This window comes from Phocoena phocoena, chromosome 8 (assembly GCF_963924675.1).
Source record: "Phocoena phocoena chromosome 8, mPhoPho1.1, whole genome shotgun sequence".
Lineage (NCBI taxonomy): Eukaryota > Metazoa > Chordata > Mammalia > Artiodactyla > Phocoenidae > Phocoena > Phocoena phocoena.
Genome location: NC_089226.1, coordinates 102,433,645 through 102,452,452, shown reverse-complemented (window position 1 = coordinate 102,452,452; position 18,808 = coordinate 102,433,645). Strand labels below are relative to the sequence as shown.

General features: G+C 57.8%; 2 protein-coding genes across 15 annotated transcripts in view; one reads left to right on the top strand and one right to left on the bottom strand.

The window, feature by feature from the left end:
- NRXN2 (neurexin 2) overlaps positions 1–12,254 on the top strand; it is a 98,801-nt gene extending 86,547 nt beyond the window's left edge. For 9 of the 14 annotated variants that reach the window (XM_065881926.1, XM_065881927.1, XM_065881928.1 and 6 more), the window contains one exon: positions 11,950–12,254. In XM_065881926.1, coding sequence (XP_065737998.1) covers positions 11,950–12,254 — 305 coding nt within the window. Of the gene's footprint in view, positions 1–2,474; positions 2,480–11,367 lie in introns of all 14 variants that reach the window. The other 5 variants (XM_065881922.1, XM_065881921.1, XM_065881929.1 and 2 more) reach the window with 2 other exon arrangements.
- Positions 12,255–17,856: 5,602 nt separating this feature from the next.
- Positions 17,857–18,808, bottom strand: part of LOC136127047 (solute carrier family 22 member 11-like) — a 45,231-nt gene continuing 44,279 nt past the window's right edge. The window contains 2 exon segments of the mRNA XM_065882463.1: positions 17,857–17,920; positions 18,464–18,667. Of these exon segments, the coding sequence (XP_065738535.1) occupies positions 17,857–17,920; positions 18,464–18,667 (268 nt within the window).

Here is an 18,808-nt window from a genome sequence, read left to right as displayed (position 1 = left end):
GAGGGGATGGAGGGCCCGAGGAGCTGAGGTCCTGGTGCTTGAGGCTGGCAGTGGGAATGGAAGGAGACTGGATGTGGCCAGATTTCCCAGTGGGAGTGCGTGGGCTTGGTGGTGTCCTGGATGAGCCCCTGGGAGCCTCATCCCTTGCTTGGGTTTCCAGAGACTTCTCTCCGTTACTTTGCAGTGTGTGGCACCTGGGTTGTTGGTACTGGAAGGCTGGAGGTTGGGGCAGGTGCCCACAGGGTCGGGGCGGGGGGTGATGGGATCAGCTGAGGTGGGCAGTGTGACCTGGGCATATCCTGTGAATCTGGCCTGGGCATGAGCCTAGGGGGTCTGCCAGCCCCAGAAGAGACACTCTGGGGCTGAAGGTGAGGGTGGGCTGCAACCAAGGAAGGAGTGTGAGGAGCCTTGGAGCAGAGGCTCGGGTTCCAGAGACCAGGGGCAGAGAGGTTTCTGGAGCGCAGGCCTCCAGGCCCAGAGGCTGAAGCCTGACTGCTCCGTGTCCCCCCAGTAGGCCAGAGCTGAGGGGGTTGTTCTGGCAGTCCTGGGCCCTGAGGTCCTTGGGGGAGCCTCCGGCTGCTGGGCTGGAAAGGCCTCCTCAGCCACAGCCGAGAACCAGTGCTTTCTGGACAGACACCGTCCGCTGTGGGGAGTCTCCGCTGCTGGGGCTCTCCCCTCCGTCTCACTGGGTGAGCTCGGCTCAGGGATGCACCCTCACACCCCACCGTTGCTTTGGGAGGCTCTGGGAACCTGGCAGCTTCGACACAGCACTCTCCTTGCACCCTGCTTTTCCGCCTACCTAGTTACTGGTGGGGCTTTCCTATAGGTGGACACAGCACCTCAAGCCTAGGCCTGCGGGGAGTGCCTGTGACACATGGTCCCCTGAGAGCCCCGGGATGGGACTCTGGGGACAAAAGGCTGTGCGGTCACGAGAAAAGGGCCCGGCTTGGCCCTGCCACACATGTTTGCACACGCAGGGGTGGGAACTGCCAGGTGACAGGAGGAGCCTCTGCTCTCCCTGGACCCTGCAGATGGCCATGATGCAGGGACGGGAAGCGCACACTGGGCTACCCCAAGGCCACATCCTGTCCACCAAAATTCTGGCCTCACAGCCCCAGCCCAGGGTCTTGTCAGGGGCCTGGGTGTGATGCTGAGCGCGTGCACAGGTGGGCCGAGCTCTCTCAGGCTGTGTTGGGACCACGGAGTGAGGAGGAGCTGAAGTGGGCGGGTCAGCTGCCCTCCCCGCATCAAAGGGCCAAGTATGTGAGGGGACAAGGAGGGTGGAGGAGGAATGGAAGCTGGGGGATGGGGAGAGGCTGGCGGGCCAGCCCAGTACCCAGCTTTAAAAATAAGAGGGAGGGAGGGCAGAGTGCACGCTTGAGCCCCCAGAGAAAACCATCGCAACCCACAGGTGTGCATCGCGTATGTTTGCACCTCCACGCTCATACTGCCCTGAAATGCTTAAATTGGATTTTTATCTTGATGGGAGGCCAGACAACGACCAAGATGGCTCCAGGGTCCCTCAGGCTGATTTAGACTGTGATACACCCCACCTGGAGAGGGAGGGGACTCAGGCCAGAGCCCTCTTGTGCCCCCAGTGCAGGGAGGCTTTTTTTCTAGCAGACAACCAGGACTCCTTGGGCTCCAAGGTCAGTGTCAGAGGTGGAGGCAGCCTGGCTGGAGACAGCAGCTACCCAGGGGCTGCCCGCAGGCTCTTTGCACCCCTCTCACCTGCCAGATCTTCCTTCCTGGGTCCAGGTGTGAAGCCTCGGGTCATCCCTGAAACGTTTCACACCTTCCCTTGACTTGGACCCCTCCACAGACTGCAGGTCCCAGCTTCCCCAGCCTGGAGAGCCCATCATCTAACGGTTATTTTACCTGAGGTTGGCAGCCCAGCCAAGAGTACTGTGTTGATGGACACGGTATTTAACTGCTTTTGAATGGGAGTACCTTTATGGGGACCTGCCCTGCATAGTAGGCAATGTGACCCAACGCCCCTCGCTGCCTTAGCCAGCCTGTCCCACACCTTGTGTTATGGGCCTGGCCCCTGTAGGAATTGCTCCCCTTGAGGCACATAGGAAGTGCGCACACGCAGACTCAGACCCACAGAGGGACCCAGCTACATGCACACTCGTGTCTGACCAGAGGCACGCCCACATCCAGGCACAAACATTTATGGGCCTACCAGCAAGCTCACGCACATCCACTTCCACAGGTACTCATATGTTCAGACCTAAAGGGCACACACCATTTGTGCCTAGAGCAAAAGAGGCACCAGGTGCTTAGATCTAAAGAGACACGCATGTATTCAGAGCCCCGGAAGTCCGATGAACACAGGCAAACCCACACACGTGCACATTTTCACAGAGGTACACACGTGTGCTCAGAGCTACAGTCCTGCATGTGTGGGCTTAGGGCTCCACACCTAGATGTGGACTCACAGGTGTCTGCCTGTTTAGACACTTCCACACGAGCTCAGGTGCACAAGGGTGCATACGCAGCATGTCTTCAACCCACCAAGGCAGTTGCATGTGCTCAGAGCTGCACATCCATGCACACACAGACCCACTGAAGCGCACATGTGCACATCTATCGAGGAGTAGACCAGATGTTCCGAATACATGCACGTGCTCAGAAGCACTTGCATATTTCACACACTCACGAGACACGTACATCTATGTGCTCAGACCCTCAAGGCCCAGGCATATACGAATCCTCAGACTCTCAGGATTCCACATCCACACTCAGCTCACAGAGGCACACACACGTGTACAAATCCACTTGCATCACACATGTGCTCAGGCCACAGAATCCTCCACGTGAGCTCAGACTTACAGATGTTTCAGAATCACAGGTGCGTGTGTGCGTGTTCAGGGCAGGCACGTATACAACATGCACAGACCTTCTGAGATGCAGGCACACACGTGCACGTGGGCGTGTGAATTCAGGGATGTGCACGTCTGCGCCCAGGCTCACAGAGGTGCACGAGTGTCACAGCTCCACCCCCGCATACACTTGGGCTCAGACCTACAGTCGCCTGCACATCTGTTCACGTACTCTAAGACACACACATCCTCAAAGGCATATCCTCGTGTACCGACGTGTGTGCTCATGCTGAGGGCCATGAGGGCACACGTGTGTGCATCCTCAGGCAGGCTGTGTGTGCCCAGACCCAGGGGTCCAGGCACACGCACACATTTCTTCAGACTCACAGACCTGCGCCCCTGCCCCACCGCCCCAGGAAAGGAGACCCTCGGAGGCCCACCTCAGCTCAGACCTTCTGAGGCTCACTCTGATGTGCATGCCTTATGCTCAGACACAAACACACGTGCTCAGACCAAGACATGCATACTCGTATTCAGTCCCACGGTGGTGTACACACACACACACACACACACACACACAGAGTCAGGCCAACACTGACACGGGCGCTCACAGCTGCTGGTGTACTTACTCATATGCTTAGAGGTACACATGCAGCTCCACATAGAAGGACACCCACATATCCGTGGACCCTCAGGCCAGTCACACATGTTCAGACACAGTAAAATGCATGCTTCCGTGTTCACCAGGTGAGCACACAGACCCACAAGGACCCACACATACATGTGTACTCGGCTTCATATAAGCCCACGTGTGCTCAGACCCAGAGAAGCAGCCTCACGCACTCAGCCCACTACAGAGGCGTTGCCCCCGAGCACACATACACAGGGACCTCAGAGGCATACACATGCTGAATTCCACAGGCAGACACATCTGCTCAGACCCACACATCCAGCTCAGAATCACAGAGGCACAGACATGTTCAGATCCCAACGTGTCTTAAGGTAACACTAGTTGTAACAGAGAAACTCTCAACACCCATGGTTAAACACATAGACATTGACTTCTTCACGTAAAGTTATAAACACTGTTCCTGATGAGTGAGCAGCTCTTTTTTTTTTTTTCGCATCTTTATTGGAGTATAATTGCTTTACAATGGTGTGTTAGTTGCTGCTGTATAACAAAGTGAATCAGCTATATGTATACATATATCCCCATATCCCCTCCCTCTTGCGTCTCCCTCCCACCCTGCCCTATGCCACCCCTCTAGGTGGTCACAAAGCACCAAGCTGATCTCCCCGTGTGATACAGCTGCTTCCCACTAGCTAGCTATTTTACATTTGGTAGTGTATATATGTCCATGCCACTCTCTCACTTCGTCCCAGCTTACCCTTTCCCCTCCCCATGTCCTGAAGTCCATTCTGTACATCTGCGTCTTTATTCCTGTCCTCCCCCTAGGTTCATCAGAACTATTTTTTTTTTTTTAGATTCCATATATATGTGTTAGAACATGATATTTGTTTTTCTCTTTCTGACTTACCTCACTCTGTATGACAGACTCTAGGTCCATCCACCTCGCTACAAATAACTCCATTTCTTTTTATGGCTGAGTAATGTTCCATTGTATATATGTGCCACATCTTCTTTATCCATTCATCTGTCGATGGACACTTAGGTGAGCAGCTCTTTTCAGGGCGCTGATTCAGGGCTGGTCTGTCTCCACTTTGAAGCTGCACCATCTTTACCGTGACTTCCCGAGTTGTGGTGGAAGGGGATACGCAGGGAGGGGCATGAAGGGGAGGGTTTATGGGCCAGGCCTGGGAGGAAGAGGTGTGCATGGGCCCTACTGATTCTGTTCTCCAGAGCTCGGTCATGTGGCACGACCTAGCTTCCAGGCAGTCCAGGAGGAAGCAAAAACAGATTTGATGACCAGCTAGCCATTTATTTGCCACAGTCTGGGCTTTGGGTCACCAACGATCCAGTCCACTGTTCCCCCCACCGACAGAACACACCCACTCCTACCCAGGAGAGACAGCCGAAGCCCCACCCGGTTAGGATAGTCATCTCAGAGGTGAGGATGTCTGGGAGATGGACCCGCTCCATTGGGTCCAGACTTGGCTCCTGGGTACCCATATGTGGTCTGGATACCCATGAACTAAAAGGATAATTGATCTCACTGCCCATACAGCCCAACACACACCCAGAATACCATGATGGGCCAGAGAAAACCACCACCGTAAAACCCTGCGTCCAAAGGGAAGGATGGAGGGCGCACGGCAGCTTGTAGTTCCTAGTGTTGGGAAGATCCAGCCAGCAGGCAGCTTGAGGCTCTGCCCTCTGTAGTGGGGAAGTTTCTCCCTGAAACCCCACCTCTGCTGTGTGGGAGAAACTCACCTCTGCTTTGTCTGGGGCCCTGGCGCTGCCCTCTGGCAGACCCTTCCCAGTCCTCCATCCTCTGGGTGGGTGTCGGGAAAATGACCTCCTTGGAGGTCTCACAGCCTTGACGGCCCTCTCTTCCTGCTCATGCATATCTGGGGGCCCAAAGGTTGTTTTAAGGCTCCAACAGTCAACGGAACGACACTCAGAGTTCTCTCCTAGACATAATTCTCAAGCCTGTTTATTTCCTTGTTTCTCTGCCCTATCTCTTAATTTAGTGGTGACTATCTTGAGGGCGTTTGAAACAATAGGTGGGGAGCCACACCCTTAGTGTGATCCTTGAGGCAAGGCTGAGCCCCGTTTTTCAGGTGGAAGTGTCACTGGGCCACCATCCCTGAAAGCCGTTTCCAGTCTTCTAAGATTTGGGGTTTGGGGGCAGTGGTTCTTCTGACACTTGCCGGCCCCGCATTTCTGGGCTCTCTCTGGTCCCTTCATCTCTGTTGCAAACGCACCAATTCTCGTCTAATGTTGTTTCTTTCTTGTAATACGTTACCAAACACAGAAAGTAAAAGCCGGCATTGTCCCGACTTTTCTGGCACCTTCCCTTAGTGCCTCAGCCTCAGTAAGCACGTGGTCTGTCCCAAGCAACAGTTGGTGCCAGGTGTCGTGCCGCTGCGTTATGTGGTTCTGCATCTTTCCAGCCTCCAAATCCATGTTCTTGAATTGTTACCTGAGGGCCACAGGTTTTTGTTAATGTGACACCCACTTCTGGCTGTGTCTGTATTAGTTAAGGTAACATGTGTTTCTGTAACAGATAACCTCCCCCCGAATCTCAGTGGGTCCTTAAAGGGGAGTTTCTGACTCAGGTGAAGCCCCACCTGGGTGCTCCTGACCAGCAGGTGGCTCTGCCCCAAGGAGTGCTTGGGGAATCCAGAGACCTCCCATCTGTGGCTCCTCCATTTCAACACGTGGTTTGCAAGGTCACTGGAAGGAGGAGAAGGAGTGCGGAGGATCGGGCACTGGAGCTTTTATGGGCCGGTACTGGCACTGCCCACTGCTTACTCCTGTGGCCGCACCTACTTGCAAGGGATGCTGGGAAATGTAGTCTCACTACCCGAGGGCAAGAGGTGGTCACAGAGGCACAACCGCGTGTGTTCAGACCCGTGGTGGCACGCTCACATGTTCTCAGAGACACATTCATGCATTCACATGCACACAGGAGCTCAGACCCAGGCCTAGAGGCAGGCGGACCACACACAAACCACGTACAGAGCACAGGCTCACTCACGTGCACACACGTCCGCTAAGACTCGCTGACACGCGTGCTCACGTGCTTGGATCCATTGAGGTTCGTGCGCACGCGCACATGCACACACACACGCGCGTAGAGACACGTGCCCAGCTGTGCAGAAACAGACCCTCAGAGGGGTGGGTGCACACAGTAGGCACTTCACCGTCTCTGACCGTGACTCCACCTTGACGTTTGCCCTTGCTGTGTGTGGGTTTCCGGGTGGGGAGGGGTGGTACCCTTCAGGCCACTGCACACAGTTGCACAGATTGTTCTCTGCTGGAACAGGTGAGTAAGGGCTGAAATCTAGCCAGTGCTCTGCTTGCCAAGCTGTGTGTCCTGCGCCCTGGAGCGGGGCTGTGCCCACCAGGAGAACAGAATGCCTTTTTCCAGTTTTGCACAGAGATACTGTTTGCCAAATGGTGTACCTGCAGGGCTGTGGCCACACTGAGGGTCTGCCCTGTTTCTAAGCCACAAGAAATGCCCTGTGGACTAGTGGCCTTCTTGCCGTCACAGCCTGGGCAGGGCACCCAGCACTGGCAGATGAGGCCTCAGGCAGCTGATTGCTTAGTCTCTGACGCTCAGCCTCAGTTCTAGATGCTTCTTTGGGGGTGGGCACATCTTGCTTGGGAGGGAATGGGGTTCTTGGGTAGATTTTCAGTCAAAGGCCTTCTTTGCCCTAAAGGCAGAAAGGGCCCAGCTTGCTTGTCCAGCAGCCCCCAGAGGCAGGGGAGCTGGGGGAGGAGGGTGCTCGGGAATGGCTTGTGGTCTCCTTGGCCAGAATGGAATTCCTTTTAGTAAGCGGAACTGACATGCACTGAAATTCAATTTAGGAGCAGAGGGTGGGTGGCGTCTATGATAAGTGCTCCTGTGAATATTTCCCAAATGCTGCAGTTGCCTGAAGTGGGGGAGGGGAGGGAGGCTGCCTAGGGTCCTTATCAGACCCCCAGGGGCACCCCATCCCAATGTGCACCCTTGGCATAGAGCTGGACCCAGGATCTGAGGCACCATGAGTCTTCATGAGTTTGCACCCCCAAAAGCCCAGCGGGAGGGGCGTCCTGGGGAGCCCCCAGTTGGACTTCTGCAGTGAGAAGTCTCTGAGGGTTCCTCCCCTCCTCCAGGCCCCACTAACTCCTCATTGGCACAAGCTTGCCTGACCCTTCCTGCATGACCCCAGGAAAAGACGGTACCCTACTTTGTGTGTGACTTCACTGCCACAGAGCCCAGGCCGACTTGAGTGAGAGTTGGGGAAGGAAGGCAGCGTGGGGTCTCAGTAGTGTGTCATCTTGTGGTGAGGGGTGTAGGGCCCAGGGAGGAAGTGGCGTGGGAGGTGGAGGCTGAGGTTCAGGGCCAGGAGAAGGGGACACCAAGGGGCAGTTGTGGCAGTGTGGGGGGATGTGAGTGAGGGCAGGGCACCCTCAGGAGATGCTGTCAAAGCCTCGGGCCAGGGAAAGTCCCCAAAGGAGTTGGGGACGCAGGGACAGGTCCGAGACCCAGAGATGGAGGCCAGGAATTGGCTGGGGTTGAAGGGCAGGGCCAAGAAGTCAATATGACCAGGACTGGGAGGGCTCTGGAGGCAGGGTTGGGGGAGGCAGGAGGTTGCACAGGGGGACCCTGGGAACCTGTGTGTCCCAAGGACCTAAGGAACCAGTGAATTGGGGCAAATGGTTGTGGGTGGTGGGGGTGGGGGGCGGCTCAGGCTGAGCAGGATTTGTCTGTGGTCCAAGGCCTGAAGCCCCCGTACACCCTCATCTACTGGGGAGGTGAGCAAAAGAATAGAAAGCCAAGGTCTACGCCCTGATTGGCCTGATCAACCCCTTGGGCCATGATGTGTCCCCAGCAAGGGCCTTCCCTGGCACTGAGTCCAAACCTGTGCCTCCAGGACAGAATAGGGACAAGGTGTCAGAGGCACCCAAGGCAGGGAGGAGCCTCTGGAGGTCTGCCTGGAAGAGGAGGTATTTGGTTGGATTCAAAGGATGAATGAGATATCAGCAGGGGAAAGGTGTTCTGAACAGAAGGCAAAGTTCAGGAAGGGAGCATGTGGTGTGGGCCAGCAGTGGGGACCCCAGATGTGTTCAGGGTCCACACAGGGAAGGGAACCTTGTCATGGCTGGGCCCAGATGCCACCACTCGAAGGGCTACCAGCCTCCTCCTGAGACCTAACAGCTGAGTTTGCCACTTACCCAGGGGCCAGGTTGCTGGGCCATCCTTGGTGGGTCTAGGGCTCAGTAGGGATGGGAGGACAAACTATGTTCATCCACAGGCTGGGATCCAGGCCTTGGCCTCACCCTGGGCCTAGAGCCCAATACCCTAATTTTATAGATGAGGAAATTGAGGCCCAGAAAATGAAAGAAACTTGCCCACAGTCACACAGTAATTAATGACAGAACAGGTCTTGGCCTCCCACATTAAAATCCAAGCCAGGAGTCAAGCAGCCTAGCAGATTCCTGCAGGCGTGGGGAGGATGAGTCAGGCCTTCCGGGGCTCCTTGTGAGACTTGGCCCTCGCCTGGCCTCTGAGAGCCACAGAAGGGACTGGATAGTCTATTCATTCATGTAGCCTGACAGTGACACCTGGAAGACCCTGGAAGTCCTGCCCACCCCAGGCCTCAGCATCCTCCTCCATAAAAAGCCGGGGTTGGACAGTTCCAGCCCCACAAAACATGCTTCTCTGCTCTTGGCTCAGTTTTCTAGTGTGGCTGAGCCGGTGGAAGCCCAGGTGCCCCGAGGCTTCACAATCTGGGGTGCAGGTGAGCCCCTGTCCAGGGGGAGATTGGAGCCTGGTGGGGAGAGCAGCCTGAGGAGCTCAGCAAGGCTGTGAGTTCAATAGCAAGGTCTTGGCTGAGCTGGCTAGTGTGGCCAAGGACAGCTCTGCCAAACTGCTGGAGCTTGCGATCTGAAGGATCAGCAGAGGTGTTTGAACAGCAGGGTGGAGACCAGAGCGCTTTGGGTGGGGGGAGGAGGAGGAGAGGTGCCAAGGTGTGGTGGTTGGTGGCACATGGCTGGCCTGGATGCACTGGGGCAGAGGGGTCTGTCAGGGAAGCCCTGAGAAGCCTCCCATGGAGCGGGTGGGAGGTTTGTGGTGTGATCTCTGAAGATCAAACCCTGCAGAGAGACCAGGGAGCTGCACTCAGACGGGGGCAGGGCTTGAGCTGTGCTGGAGGGAGAGCTAGAGAGGAAACCTACAGCCCCTACCAGGCCCAGAGCTGCTCCTCCAAGAGGAGGGAGCCCTTCCACCAGCCACCTAGACCCAGGGTTGCAGCTCTGTTCTACCCCAGACCAGTGGGTTGCAGTGCTTTTGTTTGAGAGGGGGCCCAGCGGGCTGATGGGAGTTGTAGTTGTTGACCCAGGGGCTGATGAGAATTGTGGTCCACACCCCTGTAAGGACTAGTGGGAGTTGTAATTCTCACCCTCTGGGGCTGATGGGAATTGCAGTTTTGGCCCAAGGGACCCCAGTTATCCGACCTAGGGAGTGAGGAGACCTACACCCCTACCCCAAAGGCCCTCCCCAGTAGTTCTCCTGGGCCCTATATTAGCAAGTGCATCCTTCCCAGATGGCTGTGTATGTATTTTCTTTTCTTTTTTTGCTTTCTTCTTCTTTCCGTTGTTTTATTATTGTTTTAACAATAATAAGAGGGCCAGAGGCCGTCAAGCCCTGGCCAGGTCCTGGCGGCCCATGGGGGTTCTGGGGAGGGGGAGGGGGGGAAGTCAGTGGGGGTCAGAGGTGGAGGGTGAAGAAAGAGAAAGTTGGGGATTTAGGGTTAGCTCAAGAATCATGTATCCCTGCCCAATTCCCTCACTCACTCCCTGTCCTTCCTCACCTCCTTACCTCAACATGGCTTCTCACCACCACTCCCAAAGTCCTATAGGATAGGACCCTCCTCCAATGTGCCCGTGTGTCCCTGCCAGCTCTTCCTCCTGGACCTCATCACCTCCCACCTTCAGTTCTCCTCTCCCCATGACCAACCTGCAGTTAGCCTTCAAAGCCCCTTCCCATGCTCATCCCCTCCCAAGTCCTCTCACCCATGAGGCAATTCCTACACAGCTGCCTGTCACGTGCCTCCTCCCCAAGCCTTCCTTCCCACTGTTCCCTCCCTCCCCCACACGCTGACACCAAGTGGTGGTAACAGTTCCTCAACGCCAGCCTTCACTGTGCAGATTTCAGCTTTGTGTTTAATGAGGGGGAGAGGGCCCAAGTGAGGGAGGAGAGAGAGTATTCTGGAGGAAGCAAGTTGTTCAGGGAGAGGAGAGTGAGGGAGGGAGATACCAAACAGATAGAAAGGAAACGTTGTACGGAAAAGTTGTTTTTTTCTTATTTTTTCCGGGAGAACCCGCTTACACAGCTCTGTTTGTAATTTTTTTCTTCATGCTAAAATCACACGGCCTATTTGTTGATGTAAGTTGCCTGAATTCCGTGGTATGCTATCTTCTTTTTTAAAAACAAAAGAAAAAAAAAAAAAAAGCAAAAAAAGAGAAAAACCCAGAAAAAACCCTAAAAGATATTGTTGTTAGGTTTGTTTAAATGCTGCTCTTGTATCTGTTTTTAAAGCCTTAAACGAGTAGAATTCTTTTTTTCTTTTCCATTTCTTTTCTATTTCCTTTCTTTTCCTTTTGGTTTCTTAAGACAAACAAAAGACCAAAACCCAGAGAGCCACAGAGCCCGTGCGTGGGGTGCCCAGGGCATCCGAGCCGCTGCCCGCTTAAAGCTTAAAGCGCAGTGCTCCGGCCGGCTGGCGGGCGGGCCCAGCCCGCTCTAGTCTCCGCCAAAGCCAATTGGAACCGATTTGGGTGTGTGAGGCTGTTGTTTCTCTCTCTGTGCCGGCCGCCTGCACCCTGGCCCTCGCTGACGCCCTGTCTTTTCTCTTCTCTCTCTTGTTCTAGGAGGAGAGTTAATATTGCCCATTATCACGGAGGACTCCTTAGACCCCCCTCCCGTGGCCACCCGATCCCCCTTCGTGCCCCCACCCCCTACCTTCTACCCCTTCCTCACGGGCGTGGGTGCCACCCAAGACACCCTGCCCCCGCCCGCGGCCCGCCGCCCGCCCGCCGGGGGCCCGTGCCAGGCCGAGCAGGACGACAGCGACTGCGAGGAGCCTATCGAGGCCTCGGGCTTTGCCTCCGGGGAGGTCTTTGACTCCAGCCTCCCCCCCACGGACGACGAGGACTTTTACACCACCTTTCCCCTGGTCACGGACCGCACCACCCTCCTCTCCCCCCGCAAACCCGCTCCCCGGCCCAACCTCAGGACAGATGGGGCCACGGGCGCCCCTGGGGTGCTGCTCGCCCCCTCCGCCCCGGCCCCCAACCTGCCAGCGGGCAAAATGAACCACCGAGACCCGCTGCAGCCCCTGCTGGAGAACCCACCCCTGGGGCCCGGGGCCCCCACGTCCTTCGAGCCGCGGAGGCCCCCTCCCCTGCGCCCCGGCGTGACCTCCGCCCCCGGCTTCCCCCATCTGCCCACAGCCAACCCCACGGGGCCTGGGGAGCGGGGCCCGCCGGGCGCAGTGGAGGTGATCCGGGAGTCCAGCAGCACCACGGGCATGGTGGTGGGCATCGTGGCGGCCGCGGCGCTCTGCATCCTCATACTCCTCTATGCCATGTACAAGTACCGCAACCGCGACGAGGGCTCCTACCAGGTGGACCAGAGCCGGAACTACATCAGTAACTCGGCCCAGAGCAACGGGGCGGTGGTGAAAGAGAAGGCCCCGGCTGCCCCCAAGACGCCCAGCAAGGCCAAGAAGAACAAAGACAAGGAGTATTACGTCTGAGCCCCCGGCACCGCGGCCCACTGCCAGCTGCCCCTCCTGGGAGGGCCCGAGAGGAGGGTGCGGCCCTCTCCCTGCCGGGGCCCTGGGGACCCACTCCCTGGCTGCCTCAGACTTCTCTCACGAAGAGGAAACGCAAAAAAATGGAAAAAAAAAAAAAAAAAGGAAAACCCCGTGCTCGTCCCCTTCCTCCTGCCGCCCGTCGGCGCGGAGTCATCGTGCGTCCTGGGGCTGTCTGTTCTTCTCAGCTCTGCGCCCATCGGGCAGGGCACGTGCTCACAGCCCTGGGTTGATTTATTTTTTTAAGGGGGGTAGTTTTATTTTGGTGGGGTTGGGAGGGAAGGAAGACTGGGGGTTTTGTACAGTGTCAACTACTCGTCCTGTTCATTTTCCTCCATTTTTCTTCCTCCTCCCTCTGTTCCCCCAGCCTTCCTTCTCTTCCCAAGCCCTCCAGTCCCCACCCCAGGCTTGCTGTCTCTCTGTCCCCACCCTCCTTCCCCAGTTCTCCTTTTTGTGTGTGTCTGGTTTCCCCCTTCCTTTCCTCCCTTTGGGTTTCCAGAGTCGGTGGGAGAAGGGCGGGAGGATGGGCGGAGCGTCCCAGCGGGGGGGGGGGGGGGGGCCGGGGTGGCCCCGCGAGCCATGGCTCCGCCCACCAGGAGGAGGCGCCTGCCTGGTTCCGCCCAGGGAAGGGGCTCGGGCCTGGGAAGACGTGTTCTGTTGTGTGCCGCCGGGCGACGTGCATTGATGGGGAAGCTGCTGGAGGAGCAGGGTGGGGGGCGGGTGGGAGGGGAAAGGCAAATGCAGATATATATTGAAGACAATTAATCTAGATATCGCGAGCAGCAGCCTGTGGTACCCACTGGGCGCGGGCAGCAGGGAAGAGAGGGAGCCAGGCATTACCCGCATACTGCTGGGTCACTTATCTGCCCACAGGCTCCCTGCTCCCCCAGTTTTTTTTTTTTCTCTCTTTGTTAACAAATGTGTCTGAGTCTTGGATAACACCCCAACCCCGGAAATGTGTGGGAAAAGAAAACAAAAACTTTCCAAATCCAACGGTCCTGTGCAGTTTGTTCGGGTTGGGTGCTGTTGGGACATTGGTCCAAGCTCTGGGCTGGGGTCTGGGTGCAGATTGGAGCCCACGAGAGCTGGTAAGTAGCCCCCAAAGTTTTGGGCTGAGCATGACTTTGGGCACCTTGGGGCAGCTTGTCTTTGTCTCACCCCCATGTCCCAGCGGGCTGGGGAAGGAGACGGCAAACAGGCCCCAGGCTTGTGAGCAATGACTGGTCTCTGGTCCCATTGGCCACGGACCTTAGCTTCTCTGGGGGCTGACAAATCCCAAGACGGGAGCAGCGTTTTGCCCCCTAGTGGCTAAAGAGGGCCTGCCCTTCTGGTGGCTGTGTGTGCAGGGCATTGGCCTTGACATAGCCCTTGGGGGAGGTGATATTATTCCTGGGTGGGAAGAGCTTCAGTGGCTGGTCCAAGGTCTCAAGGTAACTCAGTGTCTGAGTCCAGATTGGCCCCTAGTTCCGCCTAACTCCGGTCTCTGCCCCTTCTGCATCTCTAGGGTTTGGACCTTGCCCCCTCCTGGCTGACCGTGGGCAGCCCCTGTGGCCGCAGGTGGAAGTAGAGCCAGCACACCCCAGACCAGGTGTTTGCTTCTTCATGGGGACACTAAACAGGCTCATGGTCCCAGACATGCTGAGCTGGGTCTGGATTTGTTAAGCCTCTCCGTCGAAAGGAGCCGAGACTCTTGAGATGGGGGTTGTATACGAGGAGCCGCGCACCTGGGCACCCTCGGGAGAGCAAGCAGAGTATGGGTGGGTCTGTGTCTCCCAGGGGGCCACTGGACACAGGACTCAGCCACGCTTCCGTCACTCAGGTCTCCTCTGCCTTCGGCCTGGTGGGTCTCGCCTCCCCCTCCTGGCTCTGCTTTCTTGTGCCCTTGGCTCACTGTGGCCCTTCACCGCCCTGTTCTGCTTCCTGAGCTCCTACCTCGGGCGGCTCTGCTGCTGGCCAGCTCATTCTTGCAGCATCTTCCAGTTCACAAGCCTGGTCTGTGTTTAGGCCTGGACAGCACCGAGGGGCCCTTGGGCTCAACTGCCCACAGGAGCCCCACCCAGGGCCGCCTCATCTCCCCCTCCTTCCCTCCATCCTGGGACGAAGCTTTTATCGTGGGACCACCCTTCCCACCACGGGTTGTGCCCCAGTGGCCCTTGTGAGTCCTCCCCCCACCCCTAAGTCCTAACATGGGTGGGAGAGCGAGTCTTCCCCCAGCAGCCCCTGAAGGTGGGTTTCCATGGACTTGGCCTCCCCTTGCCCTCCTGAACCAGCCACCAGGAGGGAGGGTTGGGCCCCGCTTGCCTCCTACAGCTGCTCAGTCTTGGAGATCAGCATCACCGAGGCCGCCTCTAACCCTCTGTGGGAGCCCGAGGGAGGCCTGACCTGAGGCAGTTTGTCAAGACATCCTGTTCCTGTGCTGGTAATGGCCTTGCCCCCGGCTCTTCTGCTGCCGCTCTCTCAGTCCAAGGAATGGAGACTTAGCTCAGGTTCTCCTCCCCCATCACCACTGGCCAGAGAAAGCAAAGAGAGGCAGGCAGGATTTCCTTGGTATCAAGAAGGGAGCATCCTTACTCCAGAAATTCTAGAGTGGCCTTGAGTAGTCTATCAGAGTAGGGGGCCAGAAAGAGGGAGCGTGCAGGAGCTGGAAGGATGGGCCCCAGTCCGTCTCACTGCCGTGTGCCTGTGGGACTGGGTGTTTTCCTCTCTGCGTAAGGAAGCTAAGAGCCCTGCCACCCAAGGACTTGGTAGTAAGAGGAAAGCTTCCTGGACTCTGCCGCTGACTCAGTGTACTTGTCTGTAAGAGACGGTCACCTTGCTCTTAGCTCCTTCAGCCTGTGCATCTGATATTGACCTTAACACCTGGGCTGGGCCTGGGCTCCTTGGTGTCTGGCTGGGCTGGCAGTGACCCCCCAGGAGAGTCCAAACAGCATATGGGGGGGTGGGGTGGCCGGAATTCCAGGCACGCTGCTCCTTGCCAGCTGGTACTGGCAGGGATGTGTCAGGAGATTCTACCGGGGGAGGGGAATGGGAAAGGAAGGACGAGTTTGGGGAAGAAGCTTGCAGTGAAGTCTGGCTGCTGCCTTCGACCTTGAAGACCTGCACTGGCCATGAAAGCCCCCAGGGGAGGGAACACAAGCTCAGCCAGTGCTGGGGCTCTTCTGGGAGGATGTCCTCCTCCTGGGGGTGGACATGGGGCCTGTGTTGCTGACACTGTCCTCCCTCACACACCCTCCTGGGTGAGCTGCAGGCCTGGCTGGAGGCAGGAGAATGGCCAAAGTGGGTCCTGAGGCATTTTCCTGTGCCTGCTGCCTGAGGCGTCTCCTGCCATGGTGCGGGGGTGGGGCGGAGACTGTAGGGGTGGTGGTGGGTTCTTCTTTCCCACACCCACTTCCCTTGGCTCTACCACTGCAGGGTGCCCAGCAGCTTCCGGGGCCAGGAGCAAACTGGCACGGACATCAAAAGAGCGAGTGTGTCCCAAGTGAAGACCTGCCTTTCGGGTAGTGGCACCTAGCTGATTGCAGGCCTGTGGCTGCTGCCGAGGGAGGCCCCTTCTCCCTTGGTAGGGTGCCCACTCTGCCACAGTGATGACACTCACTCCCTAGCTGCCCCAGAGGGGCAGGGCCCTGGACCTCCCAGCTTCTAGGTCCTGTTGAATTAAGTGAGGAGTGACATGTTGGAATTAGGTAGGCCCTGGGTCGTGGACGGCTGTGACCACCTGGAAGGACCAGGAGCGGGCAGAGGGACAGCTCTGACCACTCGGTGAGCTGGAGGACATCGCTGGGGAGAGGAGGGGCCATCTTCCACCAGCCCTGGGGTCTGCCTGCTGGAGGCTTCCGGATACCCTAAGGCCCCAAGAATGCTAGGCAACAGTAAGGCAGCTGAGGCTCAGCTGGGCAGCAGGCAGACAAGACAGAAGGTCCACGGCAGGCTGGCAAAATCTCACCTTTGGGCATCTTTACAAACATGATCCCCACACCCAGCCCCTTTGTTCTGGGGGTCTTCACTGAGGCGTGGCCACAGGCAGACAGCTAAAGGACACGACCCCCCAGAGGCCCAGGCAGATATGACCAAGCCAGGGAGTGATCCTGTCTCCTGGGGCCAGGGAGCTGCTTCCTGATTTCCCGTTGACCTTCTTACGTGTGTGCCCACGTGTGTACACCTCACTGATGTGTGTGTGTGTATGTCAGTGTAGAGGTGTGCAGCCTTCTGCCGAGGTGCCTGGAAGCACAGGCACAGGCACAGGTGGACCAGAGACCACCTGAGCACAGGTCTGGGGTGACTCAGTAGATGGGGCAGCTGGCGGGGACCCCGCTGGGCAGGAAAGGCCTCCTGCGGCACCCATGAGTGTGTTAGCTGGGGTGGGGGAGCTTGGGGCCCATCCCTTTCCATCTGAGCTCTTGCACTGGGTTTCCCCATAAGTGATGCCAGTGAGGGGGTTTGGGATGGTTTCTAGAGGGAGGCCCTGCTCTCGAGAAGCTCACTGGATGCCCAGACTTTGAGGCCTGAGGCCAGGCTGGGGGTGTTGGGGCCAGAGCTGGCTCTGGAGGCCCTCGGACCTGCGCTTGACTCCTAATCTGCCCCTCCTAGCTGGGTGTCACAGGCACCCAGGCACAGTTTCTCTGAGCCTTAGATTTCCCATATGTAAAATGGGGCAACATCTACCACAAAGCGTTCAGGAAAAGATGAAACGAGACGATGCCTTGAGGCGTCCAGCACGGTGCCTGGCCCACAGCAGAGGCTGGAAAAGGCAGCCACTCGGCTGGCACTCAGGACAGGAAAGCTGGCCTGGGTAAGGGCCGTCCCAGGGAGGAAGTCCCCACCCCCTGCGCCGGCAGACCCTGGGGGCTCATCACAGGAGTCGCAGAGGCACAGTCCTTTATTCACTCTCCCGTCTCCCTCGCACCGATGGCCCTCTGGTCTGTGTGGGAGCTGGGGACACGGGGAGGCGGACTACCCCAACCCTCTGGGGACTCACAGGCGTGTGGCCGCAGCCGTGGTAAGAATTCTACTGGAGACTTGGGTTGGGCGCTGGGCCCCAGAACAAGGCCATTGCCCTGGGTATGGGAGGTTGAGGTGGGGGATTTGTCGGGTAGGGAAGGGGCAGAAGCGTTCCAGGCAGAAGACCTGGCTGCGTGGCTGGAGTAACGAGGGGGATGGGGAGGGCCCGAGCCGTCTCTCTGGTAAAGTTGAGGGGCGCTTGTGCGGAGCCCTCAGGGTGGCGTGAGAAGCTGGGGAGGTTTTGAGCGTGGCTGACGTCAGCCTGTGAGCTCAGGGCTGGTGAGGGGCGAGGAAGCATAGGGTCGGGTCGGGCCCCTGCTCCTCTCTCAGCAGCCTTGAGAGAGGGCCGGGTGATGGTGTACCGGGCAGCGTCCTGCCAATCACGCCTTCCTTGGCCCCTTCTGTGTTCAGGGCGGCTCCTTAGATAGTGAGAGGCTGGGCTCGGCTGGAGGGGCAGACCCCCAGCCCTCCGGAAGCCGAGGCCTTTGCTCTCCTTCCGCAGAGAAGAGCCTCCTCCAGCCATCCCATCGCAGGCTTCCCAGGAGGCCTAAGGTCGTGTGGATTTCAGAACAGGACGCCCCTGGGTGCTGTGTGTTGCCTTCTTTACTGCCCTGTTCAGGAGAGGCACGGAGGGGTTATGTCTCGTGGGTGCAAGTCACGCCTGACCCCTGACATGTGTCCGTCCTGAAGACTTAGGAGATATTGCTGCCCTGCTCTCAGGGGCCCAGGACTGAGCTCCCTGAGCACATCGTGGGGGATGGGTGCGCAGTGACAGCCTTGATAGACGTCTAGGGGCTTTAGTAGTAGAGTCTGGGGCCCGTGAGGACCTGCAGCACAGCCGTCACACCCTCAGCTCTCCCTCTCACAAAGTCCTACACCCTCCCTTCCCCTTGATCTCTCCCGAGGTGGAGCTGGGGGGTAGCTAGGGCATTTAGGTCTCAAATGGTGGAATGAAGGGTAGGGGACAAAGTCCATACTGTCAGCCGGGAGACCCAGCCCTTGGTCTCCGATCTCCCAAAAATGTGCTGTGTGACTCTGGGCCAGTCCTACCCCTCTCTGGGCCTCTGTTTCTCCCTCGGTCCAGCAGTAGGGGTGGCTGCCAGGCCTGCCCTCTTCTGGGGTTCTCCGGAGGGTGGAGGGGATGGCCCACTCACTGGCTCCACGCATATTGGATAGTGTCGCACAGTGGCAGGCTCTGGGTCTCGGGCAGCAGCAGTGCAGCCAGGCCGCTCGGCACTGGCACCGCCCCGTACACCGGCAGGGGCAGGGAGGCACCGTGTACACCCAGCAGCCGGAGCAGAGGCCCCAGGATGGCTCCCCTTCGGGCTGCTGTCTGGCCCAGGCTCACTGCGGTCATCCTGCCCGCACAGATGCACCTGTGAGGGGCCGCACTGCCTACCTGTGGCTTTGGCCTCTCACTCTGGCCTGGCCCTACTCAGCCCAGAGAGGCGCAGTGGGTCAGGCTGGGTCGGGATGCACCTGGGCAGCCCTGAGACCAC